The 22,511-nt window shown below is 32.9% G+C and overlaps 1 protein-coding gene across 2 annotated transcripts in view; it reads left to right on the top strand.

Annotated features, from left to right (window-relative positions):
• Pcdh11x (protocadherin 11 X-linked) overlaps nucleotides 1–22,511 on the top strand; it is a 610,657-nt gene that overhangs the window by 258,683 nt on the left and 329,463 nt on the right. For both annotated transcript variants that reach the window (XM_016008787.3, XM_006990485.4), the window contains exon 4: nucleotides 16,594–16,674. In XM_016008787.3, the coding sequence (XP_015864273.1) occupies nucleotides 16,594–16,674 (81 nt within the window). The remainder of the gene's footprint in view (nucleotides 1–16,593; nucleotides 16,675–22,511) is intronic.

Raw genomic sequence — 22,511 nt, 5'->3', positions numbered from 1 at the left:
TTAATTATCTAAATAACTTTAAAATCTTGAAATTGGAAAAGATCAATGAATTTTAGCAATTGGGAAAATGCATATGTTGAAATTTCTAATCTATAATTTTTAAATTGATCACTTAAATTGTTTAACACTCATCCTAGCTTATGATGTCTCACAGCCTGTGTTCACATGGCCTATGTTACAAACTTTCTGTATTTTGTAGATAATTCAAATATTTTACCTATTGTTGACTTTTATTTTTATTTAGAGTTGCAAAGAAACTTTTTTAGTATACGCAGATATTTCCCAATTTGCATGTTTCATAAAGCAATTTAAGTAATGAATTACAACAATAAATTTTACATAGAAAAAAATTATTTATGTTTAAACATGAATGTTAGGAATTTTTTTTTAGTTTCTAAACTAATCCAGAGATTAAACATTTCATAAAATGTGGGTAGAGTCATTAATTATTAATTACCATTATAAATGAAGCTAACTACATTGGATAAATAACAATATTTGTATCAGCTTTCACCAGAATGTGTATTAATTCATATGCTGTTAATTCTTTGCTAAAATTAGTGTCCTAATCAATAAACATTTTGCTTTTATTTCATGTTATTTTATATGACTATTAGTATAGGTGACAGACATTTAAGACTTTTAACTGATCTGAACCTCCCAAATAACATGTAGAAACATGTTATTATTAGCAAATAAAGCACATTTATAGGGACTGTGTGTTGAAACTTCTAGCTGCATACTGGAGAGATACAGAGAATTAAAATCATAAAATAGAAACATTTTAAAGGCTTAATTTTAAAAAGTAGAGTTTATCACCAAGAAAGTATTTATTATTTTTATAATTTACATAATTGAATATATAGTATTAAAATCTAATTCCTTGTTTGCATCATACCATCTTGCTCAGTTATTCAAAAAAATAATCAGAGATACTACTATCTAGGAATCAAAGAGATATTTTGAGAACTCAATGGAAAAATACTTTATACTCTGTAATCAGAACCTGAAGCTATAGTTGTCAAATTCAATACTAGTTTGCAGTATCCACTTATTATTTATAATAATGTGTTTTTTCTTTCAGATTGTTTATGTGATAGATTATATTAACTGTTTTTCTTATGTTGAACTGTCCTTGCTACTCTATGATGAAGCCCACTTAATCATGATGGATGATCTTTTTGATGTGCACTTGGATTCAGTTTGTGAATATTTTATTTTTGAACCAATGTTCATGTGAGAAATTGGTCTGTAATTCTCTTTGTTTTTTGAGTCTTTGTGTGGGTTGGGCATCAGGGTGACTGTGGCTGCATACAATGAATTTGGCAAAGTGTTATCTCTATTTTGCCAAATAATTTGAGGAGTACTGATATTTGGTCTTCTTTGAAAGTCTGGTAGAATATTGTATTAAAACCATCTGGCCAGGCAGGAGGAGGTGGGAATGGGGGGTGGGCTGGGGGGAGGGGTGGGCGAGAGGGGGAGAACAGGGGATTCTGTGGCTATTATGTTGAACTGAATGGTGTTATAAAATAATAATAATAATAATAATAATAATAATAAAACCAAAAAAAAAAATAAAAATAAAACCATCTGGCCTTGAGCTTTTTGTAGTTGGCAAACTGCAGACATTTAATGATGCTTCTACTTCCTTTGGGATTATATGTCTATAAATTGTCTACCAGATCTTGATTTCACTTTGAAAATTGTTATCTCTCAAGAAATCATCCATTTCTACTAGATTCTCCAATTTTGTGAAGTATGGGGTTTTAAGTACAACCAAATGATTCTTTAGATTTCCTTAGTATTTACTGTTATGTCTTTCTTTTCATTTATGATTTTATTACTTTGGATATTCTTTCTCTGCCTTTTAGTTCTTTGGGCTAAGGATTTGTTTATCTTGTTGATTTTCTCAAAGACGTATAGGATGTATATCATATATATATATATATATATATATATATATATATATATATATATATATTAATGTAGACAGATTTCTTAATGTAAAGCCATAAATATAAGTCCATTTTAATTGTAATACAATTAAAATTCTAAAACCTCTAGTCATTCTCTTTTTTAAAAGGTAAAATAGAAATACATGTGTCAATGTTTTGCCTGGATGTATGTGTTTGCATCATGAGTGTGTCTTGTGCCAGAGGAGGTTATCAGATCCCATAGATTTAATGATATTGAATGTAAATACATTAACCATCATATGACCCACATTTAGATAGCTATTATATTTATTATGTATTCTACACGTACATCTGGAGCATAGTATCTGCTCAGCCAATGTTTATAATGTTTTTTAAGTACCTATTCCTCATGTCACAGTCTTTATTTCAGCATGCACAATTCAATAAAATTCAGTCCAAGAGTTTTAGTTATTTTTCTACTGTTGTAATAAAACACCATGATCAAGGTAACTTATAAAATTAAGCTTTTAATTTGGCTTACAGTTTCAGAGGATCAGAGTCTATGATGACCAAATGTAGGAAAAACTGAGACCTCATCTTGATCCATATCCATGTGTAGCTGGGGAGCTTCTCTCCAGGTCCCACCAAGCCCCAGCAGTCCAACAGCCCACTTATAAAATAAACACACAGACGCTTATATTATTTAAACTGTTTGGCCTAATGGCTCAGGCTTCTAGCTATCTAGTTCTTAGATCTTAAATTAATCCATTTCCATAAAGCTATACCTTGCCACGTGGCTCGTGGCTTACCGGCATCTTCACATACTGCTTGTCATGGTGGCGGCTGCCAGTGACTCCTTCTGCCTTCCTGTTCTTTCTTTTTTCCTCTCTGTTAGTCCCACCTATACTTCCTGCCTAGCCACTGGTCAAACAGTGTTTTATTTATTGACATAAATAATTTGACATACAGACCATCCCACAGCATCCATGAGACAGAGAAAAAGAGAACTGTGAACTATAGAAGTCCTTTGAATTTTCAAAGACTTCGAGCAGTGATAACACTCCTACAAGATTGCAACTCAATTCTTTTTCCTAGAGTTATGACAAATGGGAACAAAGTATGCAATATATGAAAATTTGGGGACAATTCTCTTTCAAACTATGACATTCCTCTCCAGGGCACTCAATTGTTTGTAGTCATGTCATAATGCAAAATGCATTTGGTTACTTCAAAAGTCCTTGCAGTCTTTTAGTTTCAACACTGTTTAAAAGTCCAAAGTTCATTGTCTCTTCTGAGAGTCAAGAGAATTTGTTAGTCATAACCCCCTGTAAAATCAAAAGCCAAATGAGAAATTGTCAGCATAAAATGGCACAAAGTAGAGAGAGATAGAACATTAGGAATCAAATCACCTCCAAAAAGTTCATACCTCCTATTCTTTCCCAAAACGTTCCACAAAGTAGAGAGCAAGTATTCATATATATGTGACTATAAAGGCCATTCTCATTCAAACCACACACCACAACAAAGAAGTCACTACATATAATTTTTCATGAAGGTGATTATAGTGAAATTTAAATCAGTTAACTAGTGCATGGTAGACCAAGTTATTATCTACAAATGGCACTTGGATTCAGTGTTGTATGATTCCAAAGCCATGGTTCATAAGGCATTATGTTTTTATCTGCATTCTTAAATGATTTTAAAAACTAAATTACAAATAAAAATTCAAACTGTTCTAATACTTAAACCTTATAATCACATGGAGGTCCTGAACTAAAAGAAAATTTATTTCTCATGTCCTCTAGAAAACTATATTTATCCTATTATATACTTCTGTCAAAATTAGGGTTAGTAAAGCAGTAAGAAATAATAGATAGAAAATTTTGTTATTAATTTCTTTTATTTCTGTAATTCCTGGACCAGACAATGCTGTATGGCAACTGAATTCTCCCTTGACAAAAATAACCTTCAACAAATCCATCTTCCTCAACCATTTCAATATTCTCTTCCTATAGTGTATGGCGGTGTGCATTTATTTTTAAATGAATCTCATTAATTAATTTGCTACAAATTCAATGAAAGAGATTCAGTCTAAATTTTCAATTGTGGAAAATCTACTACAAAGATAATATAATATTAAATTATTATTTATTAAAAACCAATGCAAAAACAGCTAGTACTAATTTTCATACCCTTGTAAAATTAATTCTGTATTTACATTTGTTTGGTATTCTTTATCTGGATCAAGGTAACTTTACTATAATTAAGCAAATATAAAAACTATTATATTGTTATTGATATTGAATTATTTGCCCTTTCCATTGCTACTTTACACAATTGCATATGATGGGAGTTGAGTTTATTCACATTTTGACAATTAACTTTTTCTTTCTACTAATTATATTTGTGAGCCTTTTCATGTTTATTCATTTAGATTTAGTTGCTCTGTCCAGAATTTTAGCTAATAAAGTAGATACTGGGACAATTCATGTTAAAATGCTTCCTCGACACAAGATTTACTGGAATTCTTTTTTTATGAACTCTTTTTGTACTCATTTTACATACCAATCACAGGGAAATCTGTGATTGGTTTGTTGGATATTCTAAGAAAATCTCTTGAGAACTAGAAATGTCACTGTCATATGAAAGTCTTTTATATACTCAAAATGCATATTCTTCAAATTTTTATCTAAATAAATTATATTTACCAAAAGATATACATAACATCAGTACAAATCATCTTAAGTTAGTTCATTACCAATGCAATGATATGCACTAATGAATCATAGTAATTTATGTTTAGCAATCAAATTTTATATGTAAGACATTAAATTTTCTTATTTTAAAGTTTTGTACACTAACATAATCAATTCTAGTTAATATTTCTCCCACCATACTATATTTCCCTCCTCCTCCTCCTCCTCCTGTCAAGGTTCCATGTTCTTTACACTTACTATTTTTGTTTGATTTTTGAGCCACTGTGTTTAATCCCAGCTGTCTATATGACCATTGATTTAGAACTATCCACTAGAATCACAAGGCTTCATCTTTGGTACACAAATGAAGGCAATGACTTCCTTTCCCATAGAATTTGTATGTAGTCATTGGTTCAGACTAAGGTGAACTACTCAGAGTAAAGGGTTATCCATAGGCCCTTACTCTATATGTGCTTGAATGATTAAGATCAGGCTTATGCCCATCCAGTGTAGACAGGCATAACTGCTATCTGATCACCATCCCACTGAACACGTCATTCCTCAAGTAAAATAGTTTGTAGCCCCTCTCCTTATCTTTTGGTTCTTACTTTATTTCTGTCCCTTGTTTTGCAGCATTTCAGGGGCCTTAGAAGCAATAGTACAAATTTACTCTTTATGACTAAGTACTCAACTGACACTGATTCTCAATATTCTGAACAGCCATGAGTTTCTGTATCCACTATAGTTCACTGAAAAAAAAAAAGGATACTTCTGTTGATGAGGTTGTTTGCACAATTTTTCTGAGTATAATCATAGGTATTTAAATGGGCAGTTTAGAGTCATATTGCTTTAATTAAACAACTTTATATTATAAGTCCCCCTAGGACCAACTATCTATTTAACTATGGGTATCTGATTGCTTTATATTACCAAACACCATTTCTCTCCTGTAGAGCAGTCCTCAAACCCTATCAAAGCATGATTAGGTGCCACCATAATAGTTGTGCCACCAGTGGATGAATCTTGCCTGAAGGGTTGATATTGTTTATAGAATTCACAGCCAGATAAGAACATGGATGGCTTTTCTTGCACTAGAGCCTCCATGGCATTAGCAAGCAATATTAATCAGTGTTTTAAATAGCGAAGGAGTGTATTAAATTTATCTGTGTTCATGTACTTACAAAATTAAGTTGTCATAGTAACAATGAGGACTTCATGTGGTACAACCTACATTGTCAGTAATTCAATCTAGGTCAGTTCTCTTCAGCTATGTAGTCCCTGAGACATTTATCATGCCCTAGTAGATAGTCCTACATACATCCAAATACAGGGTTAACTAAGTTGACACAGAGTGTTTTAATTTTTATTTTTTTAAAGAACGCATTAAATTGGGAGTGAATGTGGTTGGTGGAGCAAGGAGAAATTTTGAGGGAAGGGAATGGGAGTAGATTTGATAGAAAAATGTTAAATGCATGTATGAAATTCTCAAACAATAAAAAAATTAAAAAATTAAATCCAAATAACATCTTTGAATAAAGCAGATAACGTTCAAAACAGCAACTTCCCATGAGAGTTTTCCTTCTGACAAGAAATCAAATGAGGCTTCTTTATACCTAGTATGTACATATTGAAAGGATAAAACCATAGATGTTATATGACTTTAATATTCCTTTATCAAATATTCATGGTTGAGAAGTGCCTTTTGTGCCTTGTCATATGAATCTTGTTCATTATGATATTCATTATACAAGAACCATTTTTCCTTACTTCTCCATGTGTCCTTACTGAGATGCATGATCATTGTGTAGTTCTGGAGGCTTTTCAGGATCAGAGTCCTTTATAGAAACAATAAGAAAGAGCCTTTTCAATGTGAACCTTTCAGCATCTCTGGATAATCTTTGTGAAATGCATTGTTCTTCAGTGCTTGTATGGACGACCTCTTTGAAGAGAGTGATAACTTTATCCTTTTTCACATCATTATGTTTGCTGGGGAAAAATCCTGCTGTGCTACATCGTAATAACATGTAATCTTCTTGCTCAGTTTAGCTGTGACTTAAGGAGACTGTTCGCAGAAGCTGTTCTTGAAACCCTGATCTATAATTTTGCAGAATCATCCTAGCATAAGAGCAGAGGCTTTCAAAGAGGGATACAACCATTAAAACTCTTAAGTGAAGATTAGTTTCAAATTTTACAATCTGGTAGCAAACCATCTGGCAAATCTTAGGTTTTGTTAAACCTTTGAGCTTTCTTAGTGTTAATTCACAACTTTTCCCTTTTATAATATTCTTGTTTCTCTAATAGCATAGACATTTACACACACACACACACACACACACACACACACACACATACAAACACGTGCATGTGCCCACACTAGGTGACTTTGATGACTAACATAAAAGTTCTAATTAAGTGATTCTAGATTATTGACTTCCTACCTGATGAATTTGTTACTCTTGAAGACAAGTTCAAAACAGCATTTTGCTTTGGGCAGAAACTTTGCAATCCATCCAAATTAATCTTTAACTTTTTAATACATTTCTCTTGGCTCTCTCTATGTTCAAAAGAAAGTTTTGCATTTTATTTTTTAAGAAATACATATTCAATTTGTGTGTGTGTGTGTGTGTGTGTGTGTGTGTGTGTGTGTGTGTGTGTGTGTGTGTGTGCCTAAGAGTATGTATGGAAGTCAGAAGGGGGCATTGGAAGCCCCGGAACTGGAGTTAGAGATGGTTGTATGCTATCAAGTGGATGTTTGGAATTGAATCTTGGTCCTTTGCAAGAACAGCTAGTGCTCTTAAAAGTAAGCCTTCTATCTAACCCAACATGCATTTTCTTAAGATGTCATACTGCTTCAGAGGAACTGGAAATTTTCTTGAAACTACTGGATAAGTCATTGGAGTAATCCATCTTCATTTTCTAAGACCTTACCTTTGTGACTTTGATGAAGACAACTCTCTTAGAAATGTAGCATGAATCTTAAAAGGTCTTATTAATAAAAACTAGATGTAAAACAAAGTATGACTATACTGCTACTCACAACTCCAGGGAGGCTACCTAGTAAAGAGAACCCTAAGAAAGACACAGGGACCACCCAACGACAGAGAAATGGATGAGATCTACATGAGCAAACTGGACGTGAGGGGGGGGTAATGAAGGGCAAGGGTCGAGGAAAAGAGAGCTTAGGGGAGTGTAAGATCCCAGCTGGATCAAGAACAGAGAGGGAGAACAAAGAAAGAGAGACCATGATAAATGAAGACCCCGTGGGAATAGGAAGAAGCAAAGTGCTAGAGAGGTCTCCAGAAATCCACAAAGATACCTCTGCAATAGACTACTGGCAATGGTCGAGAGAAAACCAGAACTGACCTACTTTGTTGATTGGATGGCCAAACACCCTAACTGTCATGGTAGAACTCTCATCCAATGACTGATGGAAGTGGATGCAGAGATCCACAGCCAGGCCCCAGGTGGAGCTCTAGGAGTCTAATCAGTGAGAAAGAGGAGGGACTGTATAAGTGAGAGTTGTTGAGACCATGATTGGAAAAAGCACAGGGACAAATAGCCAAACTAGTGGAAACACATGAACTATGAACCAATAGCTGAGGAGCCCTCAGCTGGATCAGGCCCTCTGAGTAAGTGAGACAGTTAATTATCTTGAACTGTTTGGGAGGCCCCCAGGCAATGGAACCAGGACCTGTCTTTAGTGCATGAGCTGGCTGTTTGGAGCCTGGGGTCTATGCAGGGACACTTTGCTCAGCCTGGGTGAAGGGAGGAGGGGACTGCACCTGCCACAACTGAATCTACCAGGCTGAACTGAATGTCCAGAGGAGTCATTGCCCTGGAGGAGATGGGAATGGGGGGTGGTTTGAAGGGAGGCGGGGGGGGGGGGGAGGGAGGTAGGACAGGGGAATCTATGGCCTATATGTAAAATTAAATTAGAATATAAAACAAAAACAAAACAAACTGGGACCCAGGTATTGGGGTGAACACTGAAAAATCAGAGAAACAGAAACATTTATACATTGTATATTTTATTATCTGTTCTCCTTTCAAAAATTCAGTTTATAGGATTACATTACTCTAGGTAACTTTAAATGAAGACAGTACAATAAGTGGTCAAAGGCATGGAAGAAGACTTTAAGAAGAAAAGGAATTGACTAATGGTATTTGTGCAACAAATCTTTTCTTGAGCATTCACTGCACATGTATATTTACATATAGAGAGCCCATGACATTACCAAAGTCCAATTTCGTGAACCAGCCAATGGATTTTATTGGGTTTACTTACAGAAATAAGAATAAGTGGTTACTCACAGGAGCGGAAATTACTCAAAGACCTTTGCATCACAAAAGCCCACCCCAACAGAGGTGACAGCTTACCAAAGCTGGGGACCTGTAGCATATTTCTCAGTCTCTAGACAGCTCTACAGGCTAGAGAATGTCCTTTCCCATTGACTCTGTTAGTCTAAACCTTTTCCAGGCAGCTTGAACAACTTCTCCTTTGGTCTCAGGGCTCTTCTGATCTCAGAGACTTCACAGCTTGGTTTTTCTAAGAGTGACTATAAGCAGTCTATCAATAAGTCTTGGGAGGGTTGGACCTAGTGAATCTGATCAGCTATTTTGAGTTGTTTGCCTTCTGTCTTAAAGGAGCTTCCCTTCAGGATTAAATGTTTCAATTTGGAATGAAAATGCTACACAACAGGGTTTAGTTGTTTGTTCTTTTGATTTTAGGAAATGTCTACATTTCCTACAATTGAAAAGCATGAATTGAAGTTTATGATAAAAATTAAAAGATTTTTGTAAATTAAAGTTTTTAGTAGAAATCATTATAGTATAAATTCTTTATATAAAAGTGTCAATTATGTATTATATATCTGTTAACTTTCCCATATTTATGTATATAATGTTCATGATAAAACTAGTGACTTAATTAATGAAGGAGTTATATGTTAATTATAAATAATGTGTATATATTCACATTATTTTTATAAGTATAATTTCTACATCATTTTATTAGATAATATATGAGACCACCAAAATATGTCTGATATGTTTGCTTTAGAAGACTTTTTTTCCAAAATCTGTCCATATGTCAAGTATATGTCTATAGAATAACAATAATGTTATCAGTTAAATTGATATAGATTCATTGGTGTCTAAAATAAAGTGATGACTATGACTGTAGCTGGGGGGCTGTCACATTTCTGTAAAATTTGAGATTCTTGGAGTGGAAATGATTATCTAGAAAATGGCTACATTCTTATATTTCTAAGAGAAAGCCTGGTAGAAATAATCCTAATCACTGACTACATTAAAGCCTGTCTGGATTCTCTTTTTGCTATATTTTGAGTGTATAAATCTCAAAATGCTATCAGAAGTATCATAATCTTATTTTGATCATGATTTTCTAACATTATATTTAAGCAACAAAAATTCATAATAAAAAATGGTGTATTCGATATTTCTTAAAATATTTACAAAATTAACTTATGATTTCAGGAAGGACCATTATCTTCTATATAGAATAGCACCACTTAAAATAAACTCACATGTGTTTGTGTGTGTGTGTGTGTGTGTGTGTGTGTGTGTTTGTGTGTGTATGTGTGTATCTGTGTTTGTGAATGGAGACTGATTTTTCAAAAATGACTAATAGTGTTAATTATATCCAAATAAATACCCAGTACCAGGTGTGGGATGCCTCTTCTTCAATTGTGGGTTAAGGATGTACCTGAGACCCCCAGAATAATATTGGCTATTGTGATTGCTCTTGGTTGAGTGGCAGGACTTGATACCAAGACCACATTGCTGAAGACACCATTTACTTTGATCACAGGACATGTAGAAATAAAAGTGATACTGAATGGGTAGCTTCTTTCTTTTGGGTTAACATTCAGAATATTAAAGGTTGCCATTTTTGTCTTCTACGGAAGAAACATTAACAGTAACCCTACTCTGCTATGTATTCTGCAAGCTAAAATTATATCTTGCAAATTTGGTAAGATATCTCAAGGGATACAATAATAGCACAAATGTTGTAGGGATGACCAATTGCTGTCTGATTAGATTTCAGGCCCATTCCACAGGAGGAAATGTATGTTTGTGACTCCAAATCTGACCTAACCTTATGGATGGCAAGTTCATGAGCCTACTATTGTATTCTTTTTAAGTGGACAAGATATCTACATGCCTCTAAACTTGTATTTCTGTACCCATATGTTAGTATAGCTCTCAGATATCATTAGATAACTCTGTCTATGTAGTGAATGGCTGTTAATGCAGAAATTCACAATTGGTCCAAGTGTAGAGATTAAGTATCTGTGGAATTCTCAGCCATAAATTATGTGTCTATAACACATTTTTCTCATACAAGGCTCAGGAAATATGGATGTATATACAGATAGCACAAATTTGACTCCATGTGTTTCTTTTAAAAAAAGGACATGAATATTGGAGATGATGTAGAGAGTTGATCGAGGAGTAATTAGGAGGAAGAATGGAGATGTATTATAAACAAAATACACTATGTCAAATGCTCAAATATTAATAAAAATATTTTAAAATATTATATTGAAAAATTGCAAAGTCAGTTCGAGTATATTCTGCCCAGTAGCTCTCTGATGAGTCAGATAGAGGAATGTAGTTAATGATTCACCTGACTAAATCCCAAATTCTAGGAAACCACAGAGAAGAGTAGCAAGACTTCCCAAATTTGAAATGTTCATCAAAATATCTTGCTTTTTAATTTCGGTTATGTTGCTGTTTTTGTTTTGTTTTCAAGACAGTTCCTCTTGGTAAATAACTTTTACTCTTTTAGGCCATAGATAACAGTTTCTTAACACTTCTCTGAGAGATTAAATCATTTGGATAAAGATTATATTTACTTCATTTATCACAAAGCTAAACATTTAGAGCTAAAGCACAGTTCTGTGAAGGAAAGCTGAGCCAAAAATCAACTACTTGATAGGGGTTTGGTGGGTAGGAAGAGGGCTAGTTAGTAGAATTTTGAACATTTATGCTAAATAAATTCATTAACCAATTTCTCAATGAAAAAAATTATATAATATCTTAGTCAATTTTCTATTGCAGTAATACTACCATGGCAAAGTCTACTTGTATAAAGAAGAGTTCAGATTGGTCTTATGGCTCCAGAGAGCTAGAGTTCATGTTGACAAAACAGTGGTAGCAGGCAGCAAGAAGCCTGACCTGCAGCTGAATTCTCAAACCACAAGCCAGAAACTGAGACCACAATAGGGATGGCAGGAGTCTTTTAATTACTATTATTATTAATTAAATTTATTCATTTATTTTGCATCCCAACCAGTTTTCTCTCCCTCCTCTTCTCCCATCCCATCTCCCCTCTTACTTCTGAGCCTCCCATCCACTCCTCCTCAGGTTCTGTTCAGAAAAGGGCAGCCCTTCCATGGATATAAACAAAGCATGGTGAATTAAGTTACCCTGTAACCAAGAAGTCATCAAATAAATTTCATCCAGTAACTGATGGAAACAGACACAGAGACCTACGGCTAACCATTAGTCTGTGCCTGGGCAATCATGAGGAAGAAAGGGAGGAAGGGTTGTATGAGCTAAAGGGATAAAGGACATCATACAAAACCCCAAAGAATCAACTAACTTAGCTCATAAGAACCTGCAGGGGACTGACCTAGGCTCTCTCTCTCTCTCTCTCTCTCTATATATATATATATATATATAATTTATATAATATCTTAGTCAATTTTCTATTGCAGTAATACTACCATGGCAAAGTCTACTTGTATAAAGAAGATATATATATATATATTTGGTGTGTGTGAGAGAGACAGTTGTGTAGCTTGGTTTACTTGGGGGAATTCTAAGAGTGGGAGCATTTTCCTCATATTGTGTTGCCTTGAAGAGCCTTAATAAAAAGGGTGGAGTCATTTTGCAAATACAAATTCTGCCCCTGTCATACTTCCAACAAGAGGACACCTAATCCTCTCCAAAGAGCTACCAACTTGGGATCAAGTATTCAAATGCCTGAGAGTTATGGGGTAGTGCATCTAATTTAAACCAGCAAAAGTAAATTCTAGACCAATTTTTCACTCTTGGAATTTCAGGATTTTGAAGTGAGAGATTATAGAGCCAATCACATTTTTCATGTTTGTCTATTTCTTCAGGTAAAGAGGCATTGCTGATGAAACAGTCCAATTTTGCACAACATTAGATTCTTTTCTAATGTCTAAGCTAACAACTAGTGATCTCTAATTCAGGAGTAATAATAATATTCAATATCTTCCCATCGTTCTCTTTGAAATTTTATCTTTATTTTTAAGAATAATGCCAAGAACACTTTTCAAAGATCACTGGCACTGAATGCTCTCTTCTTGTGAACTGGATTAAAATGAGTCTTAAATCTATGAAGACTGATTATTTTAAATCATTACTCTTTTCTTGACAGTTTGACACTTAATCCCATAAAAGGAAAGATGCAAATTAGTTTGGTACATGGTACATATAAAGAACAAAAATGCAAATCTCTATTTCATTTCTCAGATGTTGTGGATCAACCATATTTAGTTTTCCTAAAGCAGTTAAACAATGCATTTAAGTACTATAGTTTCAATAATTACAGTTTGTCTCATTTGCATTACAGAAAAATCTGCAGTTTTTTGAAGCCATTCTGTGACATGCTTTTCTCATTCTTTAACTGGGAGCCTTTGCTGAGAGGGAAAAGAATAGTCACAGAACACTTGCAAGTATGTGGGTCTTACTTGACCTTTTCGTTAGTATGTTTGCCCAAATTGTTTTCAATAATTTTTTCTGATTCTTAAATACTAAAGTGTAATATGTAATATGCTAAGTTAACTAGACAACATATATTCACACATTCTGCTTTAAATGTTTAAACTTAAAATATGTCATCTTTACTTAATTCAATGGACATTTTAATTTAGCATTGTGTATTTAACAGTTCAATGCCCAAACATACATTTAGCTACTAACAATCAGTAGGTTTTGTTTAAATTAAATCCTTTAAATATGCATACAAAAACTCAAATGTACTTGCTTTAATTTTTAATTAAATGTGACTCCTTAGTGTATGTATACTCAGAATCTTTAGCGAGAGCTGATTTCTCAGTCATGAAAATCTCACAAGTTTGCTTCAAGTATAAAGTTTCTGGCCTATTTTGCAGGTCCATCTAAGGTACATATTTAGTTCATTTTTGCATACAATTGTCTTACCATTCTGGTACAGTTCTGGCATTATAATCATCTTCAACACACTGTTTTCCTTTTTATTTGAAATATACTCTCTTCTCTTAAAAAAAAAAAAAGAAACAAAAATTTCTACCTATCCTCTGCAGCTAAACTCCAGAATACTTACATACTTGCCTTAGGTTACAGAATTTCTTTTCCTGTTTCTGTAGTTGAGTGTTCTGCAATATTTTCCTTTAAAGGAGTGAACATATTTGTATTATCAAAGACAAAAAGAATTTCCACCAAAACTTGTATTGGTGCCATGCAAGCAAGGTTAAATAGAGCAAAACTCCACTGTGATACAGGCAGTAAATTAACTTTTTCATCTTAGCTCTAAAGTGTCTTCATGCACAGATAACTAGAAGATGAACTTCAGTGTCAATATATATTAATGATTTTAGTTTTTGGATGGCATATGAAAAAAAGTATTAGGTTAATTTCTTAATTTATCCACTTAGCTTATCATTATATTGAAGATTAATTGTTTCCAATTACAGGTTAAGTAAATGTCCTCACTTGCACATTTGTCATAACTCAGTTGAAATTTGTGTGGGGATGGAAATTTTTCTTGCTATTTTAAATTTTTGACAGCACTGGAGTCTATAAATGAATTTGACAAGACTTGTTATTTGAAGCACTTTACTTGTCAAAATGCCTTTACTGTAGTTTAAGTTTCATATATAAACACTGTTTTACCTTGTACTTGTAGTTTGATTTATTAAGAAATGTCAAGTATATAGAAAAAATTATTTTGCTGTGTGATTCATTGTTTGGTAGTAATAATGAATGCTTTCTTCTCATTCAGTAAAATTGTGATCTCAGCATCAAGCTCAAAATACCTACATAAATCTTTGTAGTTGCTAATTCATCCAAATGCTTGTTTGGTATGGTGAGTTGAGCTACACAAACTGCAATTTTGACCAAAATTTACAAAGTCATGATGATTCAGTTTACAAGAATGTTCAGTATTGATTCTACTGTTTCAATAACAAATGACAGATTAAAATATGTCCAATAAAGTATTGATACAGAAACTACACTTTGAATACCATATATTTTTACAATTTTTTTTATTAAATGGACTCCTTCCTGCCCCATATATTCTGCCATTCCTTAGTCATAACAGTTAATGTTATTCATCATCTTTAAGAGTATTCTAGACTCTTTTTGTTCATGGGAATAATTAATATGGGCAAATATTTAATCTTTTAAAATTTAATATTGCTTCATCACATAATGAACAAATATTTATTGTTGGTAATATCTGTTAACTAATGGAGAGGCAATGACACACAATCCAAGCCATTTTCCTTATTTTCCAAATTCCCTCTTAATATCCATAACTTTTTATGTAACTAAACTTTCCAACATACTAATCTCAAGTTTACTTTTTCTGGATACATTTTATGAGATTCTGTAAGCAAATAGGCACTAATAAATATTGTTTAACTAGTTTATATACGAGCTTTTTAATTACATGTTTTGCTGGTAGCCTCATATCATTTACTTAATTTTATTTTTCCATAAGAAAAATCTGCTATGATGTGGTGTTACATTTTGACTGATGATATTCATGGTTGCTGTGTTTCTGTGAGTTGACAAATGGTGATAACTGTTTAGTCTAGTAATAATAACATGTTATGTGTCTTTTATGTGACAGCAATGGAATCCCTTCATAATAAACATGAGTTGACCTTTAACTGATAATAAAATAATTCTTACCAAATTGCATTAAAATGTCATGATCCAAATCTTTTTTTTTCTTTTTTTTTTGTGTGTGTACATATGAAGAGTATGGCATGGAAATTCAAAAGAATACAATAAATAAATTAAAATGTCACAGTGAAATGATACATGTATCACACAAAACCCTAGCAAGTAGTAGCACCATCATTTTAATTTGTAGTGTAGTATTCAGCATCACAAAATCATAAGACCATGATCTAAGAACCGTGACAGAACTCAGCTATACTACTTTTGCATGTAAGCATCCACCAGACACTGGCTTGTATTATTTTTAATTCTTTTAAATTGTTCTTCGTTTTGCTGATGAAATTGTTACTTTTAGCCATCATTTTAATGCATTACCTAAAATCATACATAGTGAAAACATATATCATGTGCATGTAGTGTTTTAAAGACAGAGCATATACTTTATAAGAAAAACAAATTAAATGGATTACAAAGCTTTCTTCTTTCCCAGATATTGATCAGTGTTCAGGCATGATAGATTAGGATTTGTCCATTAGTTCATAAATCCTTTTGGAGTTTATTGCTTACACTGAATGCTTTTATATGGCGCAGGGCAGATATACATTTTCATAGCACACACAAGACAGATTTTAATTTTAGACAATAGTAAAATCAGTTAACATAACTCTTGAAGTCATTGAATTACAGAAATACTAGATTGAAATTCTCTCCAACTTAAAGTTTGACTTAAATAGATTAAGTTATCCTTCACACATTTGTTCAGATGTTGAGAATAAAACAAATAAGTGCATTACATTTGTGTATAAGCTCTATGAGAAAGAAAAGTGTTGTCTGTTTCACACTTTATTTTTAGGACCTGGAAGAGTCAGCATGTTGTAACTCATAATAACTCATTTGTTATGGAAAATATTGTTTCTAAAAAGAGACAGTTTACTTATTTCCTTGCATACGATGTCTGTGCACATTTGTGTGCATGTAAGTGTATTTGTTTTATGTTGAATAAGTGGCTTAAATACTCTTTTTCTTCCTTTACAAAGACAATGAAGGAGGTGGTACGATCTCGCACCCCCATGAAAGAAGTAACAACTGTGGAAATCTGGACTCATCCTCATCCACAGGTATGAAAAAGACATGCTTTTAATATTTACTCCCTTTGTCTTTTGCATGCAACTTCAAACTTTCCTTCCTAAGTTACAATATTTGGGTCTATTAAAACAAATTAACAATACAGATAAACAGACAGAATGGCACATCAACTTGCTAGTGTATAACACATAATATATGAAAATTCAAAGAATGATAAAATGTTCCAAGTTTAAACTTTGTTCATGGAGAAGAACGAAATGGGAGAAGTGTATGTAATTTCAGAATTGGAGTAAATTTTATGAAAACTGAATGAATAACAAAAACAGAAACCAATGAGTAAGAACGTTCCTCTGAGCTCTGTGGTGGATAAAACAAGGGGTGGCAAGATAAGGAACAGAACTTCAGTAATATCCAAGTTCGTTTTGTTATGCAGCTTAAAGTTCCTAAAGTAACATTTCTCAGAAGAAGAGTTGATGTATTAAGTGTAAGTTAATAGGGACATTTAAGTCTTCTTTTCTAATTGATAGACCACCCTAGTCAATAAAAGTTTATGGAAAAAAGACTCAGATAATTGCATTTCTTTGAAAAATATCCTCTAGAAAGATGCCTTTCCAGATACTAGCAGAATAGAAACAAGAGAATGTAAGAGAGGCCATGATTCTTAGGCAGCCTTGATCATTCCTTTCATTCAGTGTACTCATCTTAACAACCTTCATTCTAGTGGGATAGTTTTATTGACCATCATCATCTTCAATGATTTTATAATAGTATGAGGAATCAGTGTTTTTCTATATGTGCTCCATCATGTTTCTTCAGGTATTTTCATGCTGGACTCCAGTGATAAAAATGAAATGGTAAATACATTCTTTCTAGTGTGATTGGATGATATTACTTCATCTGCTGAATCAGCTACAATTAATTTTCTAGAAGTGTTTGTTAAATGACTATCAGTTTTAAAAATAAGTTTATTTCTGAGGTCATAGATTGGAAAATGAGTTGTTCTATTTTAAAATATGATTTAACATTAAGATAGGTTTAGCAAAAAGCATAGCATCATTTGTTCTAATGTTAGTCAAATTTTTTGGACATCACTCAAATTAGTTCAGGGAAGAAGGCATTTGAGCTTTTTTTTTAAAAATATTTTCCAAGTGCATTTTTCTCATTTTAATAAGGACAATTATACAAGCCAAGCCAATTAATTTAAGATTTTTTATAAGGGTACATTCAAAAAGTAGGCTGCAGAGAATCAGATATTAACATCCTATGAAGTTTGTTTTTATCTGTCATACTAGTTTACTATGTGGAGGATGCTTTACTTCAGTGGCAGATCATTTGCCTAGTATGTAGATCAAGTCCTGGAGTCAATTACCAATACTACACTTGAAATACTAAAGAAAAAGTCCAGAATCTAATTACCTGGACACCAAATTTACCATGCATTGTCTTCTATTTAGCTATTTCCAAATGTCTTTTAGTTCATTAATGGAGATGTAAATTCTGAAAATGTAGACACATAAACACAAATCAAAACCATTAGATAAAAATAATGGTTATTTATTTATTTTCACATAAACATTGCAAATTTATGAAATCTATATGCTGCTTAATAATAATAATATCGTACAATATTTCTCATAGTTAAAATATACTTTTGTGTAGAGTTACAGAATTAATTTGGGCACCATGGAAAGAAATGATTAATTTTAAATATAAATATCAAATCAGTAACTGTTCAAATTTCCACAAAATTTAAATTGCTCTGGTCTAAATTAGATGCTTTACCAAATTTCAGGTTCCAACTCTCAAATTTTTCCATTCTTCTGGTTCCATCTCAAGAAAATTGCTAAAGATTGAGCATACATTGTGAACATAACATGATCTGGACTATATTTGTGTCCAAATGGAATTACATAGTTGTACTATCAGTTTATTGACTACTTAAAGATGTAACTGAAAGTCTTCAGAACAGAAACATTCAGAAATTGTACACCTTATTTATCATTTATATCTTTAAATTTGATTCAGACTCATGAAAATTTGATAAATATTCTCCCATTGATGTATAAATCCACTCCTGCATGACATCAAAATGTGTCCTACAATGTCCAAAAATTTGATCTGCCACTATGACATAAGTTACTATTGCTAAGCACAGTTAAAAGTCAGACAGAATAAGACATTTATCCTCCACAAATAAGAGACTCACGAAGAAGCATTTTGTGGTGCCAGGTAGTTACTATTCACGATATTGTACTGATATGTTATAAAATACTGTGGCTTTAATTTGCTAACAAACACAAAATGCCTACAGGAAAAGTAAGTACTTTTATACTATTGGTGCTTTTTTGTTGAGTCTCTTTAATTATCTGATATTTGTTGTTGTGTTGCATGAGACTTCAATTTAAAATTACCAGGAAAATTTTATCATTTAAAATGAGTTATAACATATAGTGGTAAATTACACCCCATGTATAGTTTTACTTTATATTCGTACTCCCCAACTCTGTCCAGATATACCCCCTTCCCCATTCAACCAATTTTGTGTCTTTTCAATCCCCATCCATACCAGTTTGTGCTGCTGAAGTATTCTTGTATGTGTAGCTTTCCATTGGAGAGTGGCCTACTTATGTGGGGCTATGATAGTAGAGAAAACTGACTCTCCCTCTCCCAGAAGCTAGAAGGGCTGGGATTTCATGTCCATGTCCCAAATTCATGCTGTTATTTGGTCTGAGCAGACTTGCACAGGTCTTGGGTATAATGTCACAAAAGCTGTGAGTTCATATGTGCAGCTGCCCTACTGTGCCCAAAAGACGCTGTTTCCTTGTAATCATCTTACACCTCTGGATCTTACACTCTATCTGCTCCTTCTTTTACAATTTTCACTGAGCCTTGGGAGGTGGATTTGCAGAAATTATGTTCTGATAAGGACTGAACATTCTATGTTTCTTAATTTCTGTCTTGGCCAGTTATGGAACTCTGTGTTAATCAGTATCTACTAAAAGTACAAGCATCACTAATAACAATTGAAAAAACTCATTTTTGAGAATTTCAAATATAAGTATACTTACATCATTTCTGATTATGTCTCCTTCTCCCCTCAAACTTCTTCTGTGTCTCCCTCTCACTGTCTATTTTGTTTCCTCTTATTCTTTAATTATTATTGATATAATATTTATGAAATACACATGCATACACACATACTACTGAGTTATTTATTGTTTCTGTATGCATATATGTTAGGGTCAACCACTTGGGAATGACTAACTATGAGGGGCTAGTCCCTGGAGTAAGCTAATTCTCCTTCTTTCTGTCACACTGAATGCCTGTAACTCTTCATCATGAATTTGGGGCCTTTTGAAATTTTCTCCATTTAAGTTAGGATGTCAATTATACAGATCTTGCTTATGCAACCATATTGTTGAAATTTCATGAGTAGTGCTTACCTGTCATGTCTAAGACATTCAATTACAGATGACATCTTACTCCTCTGTCTGTAACAATCTTTCTACCTCTATTTTATAAAGCATGAAGCTTAGACTAGACATTGGGGTTGTGCTGTACATGTACCAATTGGTACTGAGCTCCCAATGTCATTTATTATCTGCATTTTGAGAAAATATAGATTCCCTTAGTAGCCCTCTCATGCTGAAAAAAATATGCTTATTTGATAAAAAATGAGAGCTCTGTGTATATCTATGGCTATAAAGATAAATATATAGAAAGAAGATGGATAGTATATAAGTTTAGCAAAATGTTGGTAGGTTATCTTCTAGGGTCTCTGACATCTCCACCCATAGGTAGTTGGATAGATTTACTAGGTTTACCCTATCAACCATGATTTCCCTCCTGTTAAGTGGACTTTAAGTCTGATTAGATAGCATTTAGTTACCTCCAAAATATAGGGGTCAGTATTACATGATTAGGGTTATCTTGCCAGGCTGGCTATTTTTGTGATTCAAGCTTTCTTCATAGGCACATCAAGAGGCAACCAAGACCAATGACACTAGCCCATAATTTGAATATCTTGGGTCCACTGACCAACAACTTGAAAGGTTTCATGCATGCATGCATGGCACTGAGTTTTTTTTTCTTAAAGTGCCTATGAATCTTAAGGCAAGTATTGTTACTACACACACACATACATGCACACACACAAGCACACACAATCACAGAGAGAGATAGAGAAAATGTTTTCTAAAGTAACCCTATGAAATATTTCCTTGCAGATTTTTCAAATATCCTTAGTATTATTTTCATTCTTTATCCTTCTCCCTCTGAATTATACTCTCTTCATCCTCTGAAAAATAATCCCCTCATTTCTTTCCCATTTCCCCATCCACCTTTTATAACATCTATGTGCTCAGCTTAGGCTCTGATAAACATTGTAGTTAGCCTTGGAAGTTTTAAAGGAAAAATTTGTTTTATCAATAACAGTTTATGATTCCTTGTGAACTAGCTCATTTTCAAGATGATATCATTTCTAAAGGGGAGTATTTAGAAATCACCATAATCAAAATAGAAACTATTGGATGTATAATTTCAATCTTAAAATTAAACTGTTTTCTATTTTGTCATTGATATCCAGATTCCTATTTGATGTCCCATTCAAATGTGTGGATGTTAACTAATTTTATTTCATAATACAGATAGAGAATTTAATTGTCTCTTTTTAAAAACTGACAGGTGCTTTATGCCATAAATAGAATGGTCTCTAACTATAAATATAACTATTCAGCTAATTATGGTCTCATGTAAACTGTGATATTGATGGTCATTTTTTATATTTTGTCAGCTTTGTTAGTTTTCAGAAAATATTAAAATAATAGAGCTATCTCTATAACTATTAACTGTAGCTAACATTTTAGCAGCTATACAGTACTTAGAGAGAATAGGTATCTAATAAAAATCTAGTCACTGACCCAAGTTGTGTATGTAGAATCATGTGTCAATTCATCTGGAGTCTTAATTTTGTAATAAAGCATGAATAATCGGTTGAACTTTTCCCTTTCCATAATCAACCTCCCTTTATATATCTAGTTCCCTACCCATTCAATTATAATGCTTAATGAACTAATAATTTAAAACCAAATACTATTTTGTAAAAATTGAAGTAAAATGAAAGTTATATATTCCTTGTGATGTTTTCTTATTTTTCTGTGACTTTAAACACCAATTGTTTTGTGGCTTAAATTCATCCTTACAATTATAGATGTAAAGCATACTATGGTTCTCACTGTTCTTCACTAATTAAACATTTTGTGATTATGTCTTAGATGAATAGAGATTTAGTAGAACAAAAAATAGTACTTAACAGCTACTATAGAAGGTGTGGCTTCTATATATATGATATTACTTGACTTTAATTTACTCAAGGCTTCCCTATTACTTCCAAGTTACACATATGTAAAGAATATAATTTATATGTCATAAAGAAAATAAAAGAAATATCTCCAGTACAGTAAACTGTCTTAAGAAAGAAAAATAGCAAAAACAACTACTGGAAAAGATGATGGAAAGAAGCAAAACATAACAATATAATTATTTAATTTAACAGTATTTATATATGTTCACTACATGCCAAGGATCATCTTAAGTAATTCAACATAAATATATGTAATTCTCATTTCAAGCATATAACTATGCTTAAACATTTTTGTTATTATTATTTGTCCTATCTTAGTAGTGTAGAAATTGGGGCACAGAGAAATGTTAGTAAATAACAAAGACAAATTTATTTTCCCCTGGATCTCCCTCCGAAGCTTAACTTTTTAACAACTATCCAATTGTTTCTCACTGAGCATTAACAGCAGAAAAAAAGTCATTATGTGAATATGAAACATTTATAGAGGAAGATTTTTTTATTGAACTA

Source organism: Peromyscus maniculatus, chromosome X, assembly GCF_049852395.1.
Source record: "Peromyscus maniculatus bairdii isolate BWxNUB_F1_BW_parent chromosome X, HU_Pman_BW_mat_3.1, whole genome shotgun sequence".
NCBI classification, from domain to species: Eukaryota; Metazoa; Chordata; class Mammalia; order Rodentia; family Cricetidae; genus Peromyscus; species Peromyscus maniculatus.
The sequence above is the reverse complement of the archived record's forward strand: the minus strand, read 5'-3'. Positions and strand labels throughout refer to the sequence as shown.